This window comes from Bubalus bubalis, chromosome 9 (assembly GCF_019923935.1).
Source record: "Bubalus bubalis isolate 160015118507 breed Murrah chromosome 9, NDDB_SH_1, whole genome shotgun sequence".
NCBI classification, from domain to species: domain Eukaryota; kingdom Metazoa; phylum Chordata; class Mammalia; order Artiodactyla; family Bovidae; genus Bubalus; species Bubalus bubalis.
The window spans coordinates 16,656,086-16,670,664 of NC_059165.1; the positions used below are offsets into that span (position 1 = coordinate 16,656,086).

Sequence of the window (14,579 nt, forward strand, 5' to 3'; positions counted from 1 at the left end):
AGTAAAACAGAATGATCGATGCTTCACAGGATGGATGGGAGGGGAAGCAGAGCAAGAGAACAAAAACAGAAACTCTTCCATGATAGATCAAAGGAAAAAAACTTGACTGAGAATAGCTGAGGCTTCAACAAAAGCTTTTTTTTTTTAAAGGTATTTTCTACCAAGCCTTTCTGTTAAAAAATATTTTTTTCTTGAATAAAGCACTTACACTAGGTGAAGTAAACATTTCTGCCCCTTCAATATCTTTTTCAAGTGTTATTCAGAAAATCAAAGCAAAACTAATACATCAAATATTTTCAGAAAAATATCAGAAAGAACCACATTTATATTTGATACAGTAAACCAACTATCTTTCCAGAGATTAAAGCCTTTTTTCTTCACCATGAGGATTTTTTATTTCAAAAGTGAGGGGAAGTTAACTCACCTGCTGCACAAGCCGCTAAAAACTTCTCACTCTTACATAGGCGTTCAGCTATTAGATGTGTACAATTTTTGTATTTCTGCAAAGACAAATCCACACCAAAAAATGCTATTAAGGTAAGATTTCCTTTTTAACATATTCTGTCTATCCTTACAATTCAAGGGGGGCATTTTATAATTTTTAGGCCAGTACTTTAATTTTAGTTATTCTTTAACTATACCTTGAACTGTACTCACCTCACTCTTGATAAAAGTGCAATCCAGTTTTAAAAGCAATTTGCCCAGAGCTTCTTTTTCTTCCACCTTAAATCCTGTCATCTGGATAATATGCTTTGGGGCATCATCTTCCATCTAACATATACATATAAAGAAGACAACATATGTTAAACATGTTATTCATACAGTTGACATTATTTTTTAATTATGAGTGATAAAAATAAAAACTACTTAAGATATAAGGCTTAACTATAAGACAGTACCAATGTTCAAATGCTAATGTGCAACAGAAATTAGTTTTAAACGTGACCTTATCAAAATGTGGCTGTAAATAAAATGATTTGTTTTCTGGTTTGAACACTGAAAGATTTACCTGCCACTAGAACACACTGATGAGCATAATTCTTCAGAAAAAGACAAATACTTTTAAAATTTCATCAATATAGTAGATTCATTTTAAACTGTTGTTTTTGCTAAGACAGAAAAGGCACAGACCTAACAGAAGCAGAAGATATTAAGAAGAGGTGGTAAGAATATGCAGAAGAACTGTACAAAAAAGGTCTTAATGGCCTGGATAACCACGATGGTGTGATCACTCACCTAGAGCCAGACATCTTAGAGAGTGAAGTCAAGTGGGCCTGCGGAAGCATTACAACAAAGCTAGTGGAGGTGATGGAATTCCAGCTAAGCTATTTCAAATCCTAAAAGATGATGCTGTGAAAGTGCTACACTCAATTTGCCAGCAAATCTGGAAAACTCAGCAGTGGCCACAGGACTGGAAAAGTTCAGTTTTCATTCGAATCCCAAAGAACAGCAATGCCAAAGACTGCGCAAACTACCGCACAACTGTACTCATTTCACATGCTAGCAAGGTTACGCTCAAAATCCTTCAAGCTAGGCTTCAACAATATGTAAATGGAGAATTGCAAGATGTACAAGCTGGATTTAGAAAAGGCAGAGCAAACAGAGATCAAATCACAAACATCCACTGGATCATAGAAAAAGCAGAATTCCAGAAAAACATCTACTTCTGCTTTACTCACTGACTGAGCCAAAGCCTTTAACTGTGTGGATCACAACAAACTGTGGAAAATTCTTAAAGAGATGGGAATATCAGATCACTTTATTTGGCTCCTGAGAAACCTGTATGCAGGTCAAGAACCAACAGTTAGAACCAGACATGGAACAACCAACTGGTTCAAAATTGGGAAAGGTGAATATCAAGGCTATGTGTTGTCACCCTGCCTATTTAACTTATATACAGAGTACATCATTCAAAATGATCCAGCCCATGCTGGGCTGGATGAAACACAGCTGGAATGGAGATGCTGGGAGAAATATCAATAACCTCAGATATGCACATGACACCACCCGAATGGCAGGTAGCAGAGAAAAACTAAAGAGCCTTTTGATGAAGGTAAAAGCGGACAGTAAAAATGCTGGCTTAAAACTCATCATTCAAAAAACAAAGATCATGGCATCCGGTCCCATCACGTCATGGTAAATAGAAAGCGAAAAATAGCAAACAGTGACAGACTTTACTTTCTTGGACTCCAAAATTATTGTGGATGGTGACTACAGCCATGAAATTAAAGACACTTGCTCCTTTGAAGAAAAGCTATGAGAAAACCAAGACAGCATATTAAAAAGCAGAGATATCATTTGGCAGACAAAGGCCCACATAGTCAAACCTATGGCTTTTCCAGTAGTCATGTATGGATATGAGAGTTGGACCATAAAGAAGGCTGAGTGCCGAAGAATTAATGCTTTTGAACTGTGGTGTTGGAGAAGACTCTTGAGAGTCCCTTGGACTGCAAGGAGATCCAACCAGTCCATCCTAAAGGAGATCAGTCCTGGGTGTTCATTGATAGGACTGATGCTGAAGCTGAAACTCCAATACTTTGGCCACCTGATGAGAAGAGCTAATTCACTGAAAAAGACCCTGATGCTGGGAAAGATTGAGGGCAGGAGGAGAAGGGGACGACAGAGGATGGGATGATTGAATGACATCACTTATTCAATGGACATGAGTTTAGCAAACTCCAGGAGATATTGAAGAGAAGCCTGGCATACTGCTGTCTATGGCATCACAAACAGCTAGACAAGACTGAGCAACTGAAGAATGACTGGACACTTGTGGGCAATGACACACAGATCTCATACGAATTTTCAGTGTTTGTGGACAGATACTGAACAGTATGTATAAACAAGTCAATGGAGAACTTAAACTTATGGTACCACAGTATTTACATCAAATGTTATAGTAGGTATATGGGAACGTGGGCTTCCCAGGTGGCACAGTGGTTAAAGAAACCACCTGCTGATGCAAGAGACATAGGTTTAATTCTAGGGTCAAGAAGATCCCCTGGAGGAGGAAATGGCAACCCACTCCAGTATTCTTGCCTGAAACATTCCATGGACAGAGGAGCCCCAGGGGCTACAGTCCATGCAAAGAGTCGGACATGACTGAGCCACTGAGCACATACACAAATACTCAGTTCAGTTCAGTCGTTCAGTCTTGTCTGACTCTTTGCGACCCCATGAACTGCAGCACGCCAGGCTTCCCTGTCCATCACCAACTCCCATAGTTCACTCACACTTCTGTCCATCAAGTCAGTGATGCCATCCAGCCATCTCATCCTCTGTCGTCCCCTTCTCCTCCTGCCCCCAATCCCTCCCAGCATCAGAGTCTTTTTCAATGAGTCAACTCTTCACACGAGGTGGCCAAAGTACTGGAGTTTCAGGTTCAGCATCATTCCTTCCAAAGAAATCCCAGGGCTGATCTCCTTCAGAATGGGCTGGTTGGATCTCCTTGCAGTCCAAGGGACTCTCAAGAGTCTTCTCCAGCACCACAGTTCAAAAGCATCAGTTCTTCGGCGCTCAGCTTTCTTCACAGTCCAACTCTCACATCCATACATGACCACTGGAAAAACCATAGCCTTGACTAGACAGAACTTTGTTGGCAAAGTAATGTCTCTGCTTTTCAATATGCTATCTAGGTTGGTCATAACCTTTCTTCCAAGGAGTAAGCGTCTTTTTAATTTCATCATCTGCAGTGCTTGTGGAGCCCCCAAAAATAAAAGTCTGACACTGTTTCCACTGTTCCCCCATCTATTTCCCATTAAGTGATGGGACCAGATGCCATGATCTTCGTTTTCTGAATGTTGAGTTTTAAGCCAACTTTTTCACTCTCCCCTTTCACCTTCATCAAGAGGCTTTTTAGTTCCTCTTCACTTTCTGCCATAAGGGTGGTGTCATCTGCATATCTGAGGTTATTGATATTTCTCCCGGCAATCTTGATTCCAGCTTGTGCTTTTTCCAGCCTAGCGTTTCTCATGATGTACTCTGCATATAAGTTAATTAAGCAGGGTGACAGTATACAGCCTTGACGTACTCCTGTTCCTATTTGCAAGCAATCTGTTGTTCCATGTCCAGTTCTAACTGTTGCTTCCTAACCTGCATACAAATTTCTCAAGGGGCAGGTGAGGTGGTCTGGTATTCCCATCTCTTTCAGAATTTACTAAATTATTCCTAATCTCGATTTCTTAACTGTGCTACATGTTACTTTCATCACCTACAAAGTAGACTGAACAAAATTACATAGTTTCAAATTTATTTTGATGGTGTCATTAATTTCTATTTAAATGAAGTTCAAAATGTACTCTGTATTTGAGGTGGCACATTTATTGGCCAAGAAAAAGAAAATTCACAACATTTCTAGTTAGAATAATAGTTGTTAAATAGAGGAAAACAACAGAATGGGAAAGACTAGACATCTCTTCAAGAAAATTAGAGATACCAAGGAAACATTTCATGCAGATGGGCTCGATAAAGGACAGAAATGGTATGGACCTAACAGAAGCAGGAGATATTAAGAAGAGGTGGCAATAAGAGGTGTACAGAAGAACTGTACAAAAAAGAGCTTCACGACCCAGATAATCACGATGGTGTGATCACTCACCTAGAGCCAGACATCCTGGAATGTGAAGTCATGTGGGCCTTAGGAAGCATCACTACAAACAAAGCTAGTGGAGGTGATGGAATTCCAGTTAAGCTATTTCAAATCCTGAAAGATGATGCTGTGAAAGTGCTGCACCCAATATGCCAGCAAATTTGGAAAACTCAGCAGTGGCCACAGGACTGGAAAAGGTCAGTTTTCATTCCAATCCCAAAGAAAGGCAATGCCAAAGAATGTTCAAACTACCGCACAATTGCACTCATCTCACACTCTAGTAATGCTCAAAATTCTCCAAACCAGGCTTCAGCAGTATGTGAAACGTGAACTTCCAGATGTTCAAGCTGGTTTTAGAAAAGGCAGAGGAACCAGAGATCAAATTGCTAACATCTGGTGGATCATCGAAAAAGCAAGAGAGTTCCAGAAAAACATCTATTTCTGTTTTATTGACTATACCAAAGCCTTTGACTGTATGGATCACAAAAAACTGTGGAAAATTCTTGAAGAGATGGGAATACCATACCACCTAACCTGCCTTTTGAGAAACCTGTATGCAGGTCAGGAAGCAACAGTTAGAACTGGACATGGAACAACAGACTGGTTCCAAATAGGAAAAGGGGTATGGCAAGGCTGTATATTGTCACTCTGCTTATTTAACTTATATGCAGAGTACATCATGAGAAACGCTGGGCTGGAAAAAGCACAAGCTAGAATCAAGATTGCCGGGAGAAATATCAATAACCTCAGATATGCAGATGACACCACCCTTATGGCGGAAAGTGAAGAGGAACTAAAAAGCCTCTTGATGAAGGTGAAAGAGGAGAGTGAAGAAGCTGGCTTAGAGCTCAACATTCAGAAAACGAAGATCATGGCATCTGGTCCCATCAATTCATGGGAAATAGACGGGCAAACAGTGGAAACAGTGTCAGACTTCAGTTTTTTGGGCTCCAAAATCACTGCAGACGGTGACTGCAGCCATGAAATTAAAAGACGCTTACTCCTTGGAAGAAAGGTTATGACCAACCTAGATAGCATATTAAAGAGCAGAGACATTACTTTGCCAACAAAGGTCCGTCTAGTCAAAGCTATGGTTTTTCCAGTGGTCATGCATGGATGTGAGAGTTGGACTGTGAAGAAAGCTTAGTGTCAAAGAATGGATGGTTTTGAACTGTGGTGTTGGAGAAGACTCTTGAGAGTCCCTTGGACTGCAAGGAGATCCAACCAATCCATCCTAAAGGAGATCAGTCCTGGGTGTTCACTGGAAGGACTGATGCTGAACCTGAAACTGCAATACTTTGGCCACCTGATGTAAAGAGTTGACTCACTGGAAAAGAGTCTGATGCTGGGAGGGATTGGAGGCAGGAGAAGAAGGGGACGACAGAGGATGAGATGGCTGGATGGCATCACCTACTCCAACAAGAGTTTGAGTGAACTCGGGGAGTTGGTGATGGACAGGGAAGCCTGGTGTGCTGTGATTCATGGGGTCGCAGAGTTGGCCACGACTGAGCGACTGAACTGAAGTATCAATAGTATTCAAAAACTTTACAAAAACATGCTGTTGCTAGAAATCATGATTTAGTCTAATGCAGAACACATATTAACACACAAAGCCACATGGGAATTATAAGGCATACAACCAAAACCAGCGAGAAAAACCGCTATCACTAATTTCAGGGAATGACCAAGCCTTTAAGAAAATTTCCTAGAGAAAATAATAGGTCTTTTCAGAAACACGGAAACCTATCTGTGAATACCACCTTGGTATTCTAATGGAAAAGGCAATCTAATTGTTTTTATAGTTCCTGAAAGTCATTTTCATCAGAGGAATACAAGTGTTTTAACCATATACATTTCCCCTTCACTAGTACTTTATTTACGTATTTAAGAGTCTGAAAAACAATTTAGTAGGTATTTTAAGAAAAATGCTGCCAAAGAAGGGAAGTTTGAGCAGCCTTTAAAATCTTTCCCATGTGGCTATTTTTAAGTGCTTGGATTTCCCTGGGTCCAGTGGCTGAGAATCTGCCTGCCCATGCAGGCGACATGGGTTCAATCCCTTGTCCAGGAAGATTCCACATGCTGTTGGGCAATTAAGTCCATACATCATATCTACCAAAGCCCATGCTCCCTAGAGCCTGTGAGAAGCGCAGGCACGAGGGAGTAGCCCCTGCTAGCTGCAACTAGAGAAAGCCCATGCAGTGAAAAGCCAGTGCAACCAACCTACCAACCAACCAATAACTTGGAAAAACAAAAAAGAAAATTAAAAACATAAAATAAAATGCCCACATAGAGAAACTACTATTAAGTAACAGGAAAACACAGAAAGCAACAACAACAAAATCACTGTAATGCTCCCAAAAAGTCTGATTTAAAGGTTATTTTAGGGGCTTCCCTGGTGGTCCAGGGGCTAAGCACCTGCCTTGCAATGCAGGGAACGCTGGTTTGATCCCTGATCCTGGAAGATCCCACATGCTGCAGGGCAACTAAGCCCATGCGCCCAGAGCCCACTCCACAGCAAGAGGAGCCACTGCAATGAGAACCGTATGCACTGCAACTAGAGAGGAGCCCCCCAGTCTCTGCAACTATAGAAAGCCTGCACACAGAAATGAAGACCAAGTGCTGTCAAAAACAGAACAGAAAAAAAAATTGTTTTCAATAAATACTATTTTAAATTGTATTTTTCTGCTTCCTGAGAACTAAATATGTTCTGAAGAAATATAAGGAAAAAAAATCTATCATTATGTTCCTCTTTTATATCAAGTTAGGAACAGCTATTTCACAATATGAATGTTTATTATTAACAAGGTGACATTTTAACATATTTTAGATTGATGTACAAATTATTAAATGATTTGGACTTATTAGAGTTGTATATAATGCAAAGTTTCCATCCTAAATCATACTGTGCTTATGATGGAATAAATACAGCCGCCTTGGATATTTAACAGCCTTTTCTATCAAAGCAAGAGTCCACAGTAAAAGGAAAACAGGACCAACTGTGCTCAGTGGTAGAAATCAAGAAAACCTTTTTAAAGCAACTTCTTTCCTTTGAAAAACAATGAAAATGAAACTGATATTAAACAAGCAAAGAGGAAAAGTGAATAAGAAACACAGGTAAAGAAGTTACACTTCCTAATTCAAAGTGCATGAAAATATAAGTGTTAAAAAACAAATCAAAACATAGGAAATTAACAAGTTTATCAGAAAAACTGTGCTATTAGTTAAACTTTCAAAGAATCTCAAACTACAGTGATGGCACACAATAACTAGCAGTTTTTTGTTTTTTTTTTTTAAGAACAAATTCCATTAATCTAATAGAGTCCTATAATAAAATGATCTACTTGAACAGAATTCACAATACATTTAGCAATCCTTAACATCACATCATATGACAAACTAATAACCACAAGTCTAAGTCATATAGTTACAAGGGAAAATAGTTATCTATATTTGCAGGAATAGACATATACATACATAGATGTTAAGTATTTGTTTATACTTAAAAAGTGGCTTAATGTCTCTTCCTATGACCCTACAGGAGTAAGAAAACAGTAAATAATAGCCTGATATACCAGTGAACCCAAAGAAAGTACTATACAAAACTGGTGTTAATACCTATCAATTACCTAAATAATTCAAAGTGAAGTTTTCTGCTGGTAATAAGTTCTGGGATACGGAGGATGAATAGCTAACTGCTAGAAGTCTTCCCTCAGGAAATAAGGTAAATAAACTGCGATATAATTCTTCCAGTAGTATTTCCAGAAATTAGATATTTTTCTAGAACTTGTAGGGGGTAATCCCCGATGTATTCACACAGAAGATACTACCCTAACACAATAACAGGAAAAGAAAAACAAACAAAAAACCCCACAGCATTCATTTTTAAGTTAAATGCATTATCTTTACTGTCAAAAAGTTTAAAAATATACATGAGATTTTCAGTTAAAGAAGATGCTCATATTAATTTTAAAAACTTTTGCAGTAATTAAAAAGGAATCTAGTTGCTTACTTTGAATCATATAATACACACAACTAAGGAAATAATGAATTCGAACAGAGCTGGCATTTACAAAGAACAAGCAACTGTCCCTGCGGTGTGGACTTTCCCAAAATATCTCCCACATGGGCCTATCCTTGATGCCTGACATTCCTGGGCAGTTGGCGCCAGTTAAAAATGCAAATTAACCTATAGCACTCATCATAATTAAGGACACTGTATACTAACTTTTTAGGTCTATGAATTCTTTACAATGTGATACATAGCTAGAACACCTTTGAAGAATACGAAACAGAATATTTTAAGAGAACTCAAAGAAATAGAGGCAAGAATAGCAATATGAATAGAAAGGTATGGTATGGGAAAGAGTATGTAAGACCAGGGTGTAACAGTTGGGTGAAAGAGAAAAGTATGCCAAAAAGAAGTGCACGGTTGCTTAAAGAGGTCTGGGATTGGAAAATAAGGATAAACCTTCCCTACTCTACTCTGCATTACAATTTTTCTTTTATGATCAGACACAGATTATTATAGAACTTTGAGAACATAATGCATCTTAAAAACTGTATGCTATTAACTAAGATAAATAAGGTATTTATTAAAAAGTTTAACTTATGTTTGTATTTAAGAATTAAAATTTCCCTCAAAATAACTTTTACTGATTTATGTTTTAATTTTAATTAACACATGATGATAGAAAATTTGAAAAATACTACAAAGTATATAGAAAGGTTAAAATCTTTAATTCCTTCACTCTATAATACCACTGTTAATATCTGGGGACAGGGGAGGGATCTGACTTGAAGGTTTTATGGATGTGTGTAAAAAAATATTAAAAAACAAAAATTTATATAGTCTGTATCTTTTATATGATGGTCTTTTTCTACACTACTGAATATTTTGCCATTTTAAGGCAATGGGATGAAAACTAGTAGTTTCTTAATGTTTGCTACTTCAGTGAACTATTTTGATTTTAAACCTAAGGAAAATCACCATTAAAACTTCCTTCTTTTCGAAAGGACATACTAAGCCTTAAACCCAATCCATATTGCTTTGAATTAAAGAGTTTTAAAAGATTTTCACGACTTCTCTTATCTAACAGCATTTAATTGGGAAAGTAAATACTACTAAAACTGAAGTCAATGTAATCAACACTACAAAAGGAATACACAAATCACAGAACTCATTTTGTTTGAGTAAAATCCTGTTTGGCTCCAAATGCTATTAAAATAGAGAGACGTTTAGGAATTCTGCACCCTCTTCCCCTATGAGGTTTCAAAGGTGGCTCAGTGGTAAAGTATCCGTCTACCAATGCAGGAGATACAGGTTTGATCCCTGGGTCAGGGAAGATCTGGAGGAAGAAATGGCATCCCACTCCAGTATTCCTGCCTGGAAAATTCCACGGACAGAGGAGCTGGCGGGCTATAGTCCATAGGGTCACAAAGAGTTGGGACACAATTGAGTACACATGTACATGCACGCTTGGCCTAGAAGCCAAATCAGGCCTTTGGCTTAATATAAGTCAGCTGGGCTTTAGAAAAGAAAAAAATATGTATTTTTTTTAAAGCTACAGTATCTTTTCCTATTCCATTCTTCAAAGATCAGGGATCCAAAGCATTTAACTGGCAAAGTAAATAATATTCAAATTGAGAAAAGTCAAAGTGCTGGATCTCAGTTTAACCAACACTACAAAAGGAATACCCAAATTATAGAACTCATACTGTGAGAGTAAAATCCCATTTGGCTGAATGCTATAACATCAAATGGAGTTTAGGAATTCTGCAGCCTCTTGGCCTAGGAGCCATATTAGGCTTTTTGGCTTAATATAATTCACCTGAGCATTACAATTTTTTTTCTTTTAAAGCTATAGTATCTTTTCCTGTCCCATTCTTCAAAGATCAGGGACATGAGTGAGTAAATTAATTATTTGACTAAGGTCACCAATGGTGAGACTTCAGGGATATCCTTACCTCAATGACATTGTTTGGGAAAGAAGCAGTCATATCAGTCTCTTTGATGACTGATCTAGCAGTACAGGAAGAAATGGAGAAGTAGCAGCAAAGTGACTGTGGCGAGGACAAAATGAGGACTCGGGAGATATCCAATCTATTTGGGCACCATACAAGGCATAGATTGGACTAGAGATGCTAACTTTAGGGATAAAGGGGCCTTAAGGGAAGCAAGGTGAATGAAAGAGATGCTGAGGGATAAAAGATGGACAGAAGACATTGGTTAGCCATGGGGGATGAAGTCACAGCTGCTTTAGTATTCTAGGAACTTTGTATTACTTAATAGGAGTAAACGGTTTAAGATTGATGTAGCAGGATTCTGGGGTTTATTTACTTCATAAATGTTCATTTCCTTCTTAAAAATTAAAGTGCTATTTACAGTTCTTGTACAGATGAGAATGGGGTACCTGAGAGATTAAAAAGTAGCTCAAGGGTACACAGCTAGAAAATGGAGAAACCAAGATTCAAAATCTAAGTCTGCGTCTGCAAAAACTATATGCCTTTTCTACAATACACTTTGACTTTAATTTCAGAATGTAGTTGGATACTTTTAACATTAATAATTTTAAAAAGCAACCTACTTTCAGAGAAGAAAAGAGAAACCTCACAAGATAAGGAATCTACTGTGAGGGTGAAGAGACATTTAGTTGTTAGCACTGAAAATATCTACACTAATTACAATTTAATTTCAGAAAAATAATATAAGTGTCTAAAATTTCAAAGCATTTTTAGGAACAATCCAAAGAGTGCCAGTTTTTTCTTATGAAAAGTTTTCATTATTTTCCTCTCAAAGTGGATTTGGTATTAATGCTTCACTAGACTAATTCATATGGGCTTTTCTCCTCCATCAAAAACAAAACAGTTTATTTCAAAGGAATTCTGGTATCAAGAAAGTAAGAAGTAAGTGAATTTAAAAGTCTCAGGAATATTTACTTTTAAGCAGTAAGAGGCTTTAAAAGGTAAGAAATAGTACATAATAAATTTTAGAGCACATATTTCCTATTAGCATATTTAAGGAGAGTCAAATAATAACATACTGTTCTAACTTATATTTTTGAGAAACAGTGTTGTTTTTTCAGAGCCTATATGGAATTACTGATTTTATTTTTAAAATGTTTCCCTGAAATAGTGTATTTAGAGTAATTAACCAGGCAAATACTGTCTAGTTAGTTATACTATTGGTTTTCTTAAAAACATTTTTGGACATTAGTGGAAATTTTCAGAGTTCTGAATCTTGACTATGAAAAAACCCACATCTGACCACATTTTCAAAGACCGTTTTACATGATTTATGCTTTCTGCTTTTAGGAAGCAAGAAAATGTTAAATGATATAATTAAACCACAGTCAATAATGAAAAAGAAAATCTACTTAGAAAATAGATCTAAGAGCATATTTTGCATTACTGAAGGCTGTCTTCACAATAAAAATTTATATATTCTAGTACGTAAAACATCCTAGTTCACTTAAATTAACACGGAGTTAACTTAGACATAATCAAGGTAACTCCCTTATAAAAATCCACCTAAACACCTGCAGGACGGGTTAGTCAAACTTGCCAAAAATGGGAACACCTTGCACATCAATAGGTACCTCTAGAAATGAGGCATAACATAATAACACAAGTCCCCAAAAGTTTACAAGACACAAGAGCCTGTCACACCTACACTGGAAATTAGGTTTAAATTTTCATTCCTTGTGTCTTAACGATAACTGCTCTGTTCTTTTCTGGTATAAGATATTCATTCGTACAAAAGAGCTTGACGCTTCCAAAATCAAGTTTCATCTGATTTCCGGGTCAAATCTTGAAAGGAAGTACTCAAAACATAACAAGTTTTCTGTCAATATTTAATCAGAGAGGCTTTGGCGGGGGGGTGGGAATCTCAGGATAATCCCTTCGCCTTGGTCCCTGCCTTCAAACAGCTGAGATACCATAATCCCCAGAAACACAGCCCGCCCCAACCCCCCGCTTCTTTAGGGAAACGTGTGTGTATGTGCGTATTTCAAGGCCTACAGGAGCCGCAGAGAGACGTTCTTGAACCGTTTGGGATTTGTTTAAAATTCTACCAGGAAGAAAGAAAAAAAAAAAAAAAAAATGACGGCTTTTGCCTTTTCATAGGAAGGTGGGCCTGGGGGAATTCCCAACCACCTGCACTGACGCTAAGTTATGGAAAAGCAGCCAAGAAGCTGGGACTTGGGGAGACGCGTCCCAGGTGGTTCTATGGAAACGAGAGACGCGAGTGGCCTAGCGCCTTCCCGGCAGTAGAACGAGCTGCGCAAACGGAAGGCAAGGGAAGCCGCTCCAGCCCCCTGCACAAGCAGAGGCGCCGGGGGCCCGGTGCCCGCCGCCGCACGACCCCACTGACGGGGACAAGCCGCGGCCGCGGGGAGCGCCAGAGGCAAGTGCGGTCGCCGCTCCCCTGCCCCGGCGCCTTCCCATAGCCTCACAGCCCGGACGCCGCCGAAACTTGAGGAGGAAACACCCCCACACGGTCAGGGTGAACACCGCGTCTTTAGGGCTGAGGCCCTTTACCTTCCCGGACGGGGTTTCTGGGGCTGCTGCCTCCGCGGGGCGGCCCCTGACAGGCGGGACGAAGGCTGCCGCTGCGGCACCAGTGGCTTCACGAATCTGGGCTCTGGGAAATAATTTCCCGCCGCGCGCTCCGCGGCCCCGGAAGCGATTGTGACACTTCCGGGTGGTTGTCAGTGACGCTCTCGAGCTGTCGTCAGGGTCTTCCAAGCAGGTTCCCTGGCTGGATCCGGACTCGCGGGCCAAGCTCCTGCTAGCACCGCGCCGAAGGTTGGGAGACTGGTGAGTTATTATTTTTTTTCTGGGTTGCCTCCTGGACCTGGTATTTCCGTCCACCCGAGACTCTGTGCAGCATCTTGATCTGACCGAGAAGTTTAGCGGGAAAAGGTTGAACTCGGAGTCCCCATCCAACCCCGTTGGCTCTTGACCCTCTGTGCTGCAGGACAAGGCCTTGAGATTCCGACTTTACTATCGTCTCAGTTCACAGTTTCTGTCTCCAGCTCGGAACTCGACCTCGGTTCCCCAGGTGCCCCTGGGTAAGGCAGAAGACGCCGTCTACTGCGACCTCGTTTAGGAGAGTGTCTGTAGAGGTGGTCAAGGAGTGTCCACACTCCCACAGGCAGGGTGGTGGTCACCCTTGATTTTCGAGAGCTGCTTTACCATCTTTTTCCCGAGTATGGTTTCCGTCATCTTGGGGTGCAATGCCGGGGAGACAAGCAGCTGGCTGAAGAGCTCACCTTTTCTATTTTTGGAAGTGGGATGAGGGGGTCGGGTTGGGGGTCGTTCCTGATTGAGAACTCAGCGATACCGCCGCAGTTTGAATAGGGTGAGAATAGTCTTTGTTCTGTGAGCTAATTGAGATAGCAGAACAAGCTCAAAATTTCATGCGTGGGTTTTAGATACACATTTTTACCTTTTGGAAAGGAGTAGTCAGGAATAGATGTTCTTTCAGAAAGGAGTGCCTCTGCATTCTTCCAGGCTTCCTAACGAAACCTTCAGGAGAATTTTAGATGGGGGTCTGAGCAGAATTTGCTTCCGATGAAAAGGTAATGTGAGGAAATGTGCCCATGTAGTTGAAGATTTTAAAAATGTGATGAGAGAAGCTTTTTTTGGTGACTTCTCTTTCTTGAGTCATGCATTTGTTCAGGTAAGTAGTTTTCACTTACCACCTTTCACTGAAACAATCACGTGTTCCATAAGCAGCTGCTTGATTTTTTTTTTTAATCCCCAGTCAGTTCTACATAGAGTTCTAGCAGTAACTACCATAAAGAAAAATGCAGTATGTTCAATTCAAGGACCCTGATGCATCAGGCAAATGCTTTGTTATCTTTTGAGAGTATGGAAGCATGTTATCTCCTAGTTGATCAACAATTTGAACTTTTGTAACCTCATTTGGTCCCAATTTTGTCATTTTTTTTGAATCTTGTGGTTTTTCCTTATTTCTTCAGTTGCAAGGATT

The 14,579-nt window shown here is 39.6% G+C and overlaps 2 protein-coding genes across 18 annotated transcripts in view; one reads left to right on the top strand and one right to left on the bottom strand.

Annotated features, from left to right (window-relative positions):
* SLF1 (SMC5-SMC6 complex localization factor 1) overlaps positions 1 to 14,579 on the bottom strand; it is a 73,477-nt gene that overhangs the window by 54,357 nt on the left and 4,541 nt on the right. For 6 of the 7 annotated variants that reach the window (XM_044948549.2, XM_025293999.3, XM_044948552.2 and 3 more), the window contains 2 exons: positions 658 to 771; positions 425 to 500 (listed from right to left, as the gene is read on the bottom strand). In XM_044948549.2, coding sequence (XP_044804484.2) covers positions 425 to 500; positions 658 to 771 — 190 coding nt within the window. Of the gene's footprint in view, positions 1 to 424; positions 501 to 657; positions 772 to 13,123; positions 13,254 to 14,579 lie in introns of those variants that run through there. The other variant, XM_044948554.2, reaches the window with a different exon arrangement.
* KIAA0825 (KIAA0825 ortholog) overlaps positions 13,272 to 14,579 on the top strand; it is a 442,771-nt gene continuing 441,463 nt past the window's right edge. For 7 of the 11 annotated variants that reach the window (XM_044948542.2, XM_044948543.2, XM_044948540.2 and 4 more), the window contains exon 1: positions 13,275 to 13,402. The gene's annotated coding sequence lies outside the window, so the exon portion shown is untranslated. Of the gene's footprint in view, positions 13,403 to 14,579 lie in introns of all 11 variants that reach the window. The other 4 variants (XM_044948546.2, XM_044948547.2, XM_044948548.2 and 1 more) reach the window with 3 other exon arrangements.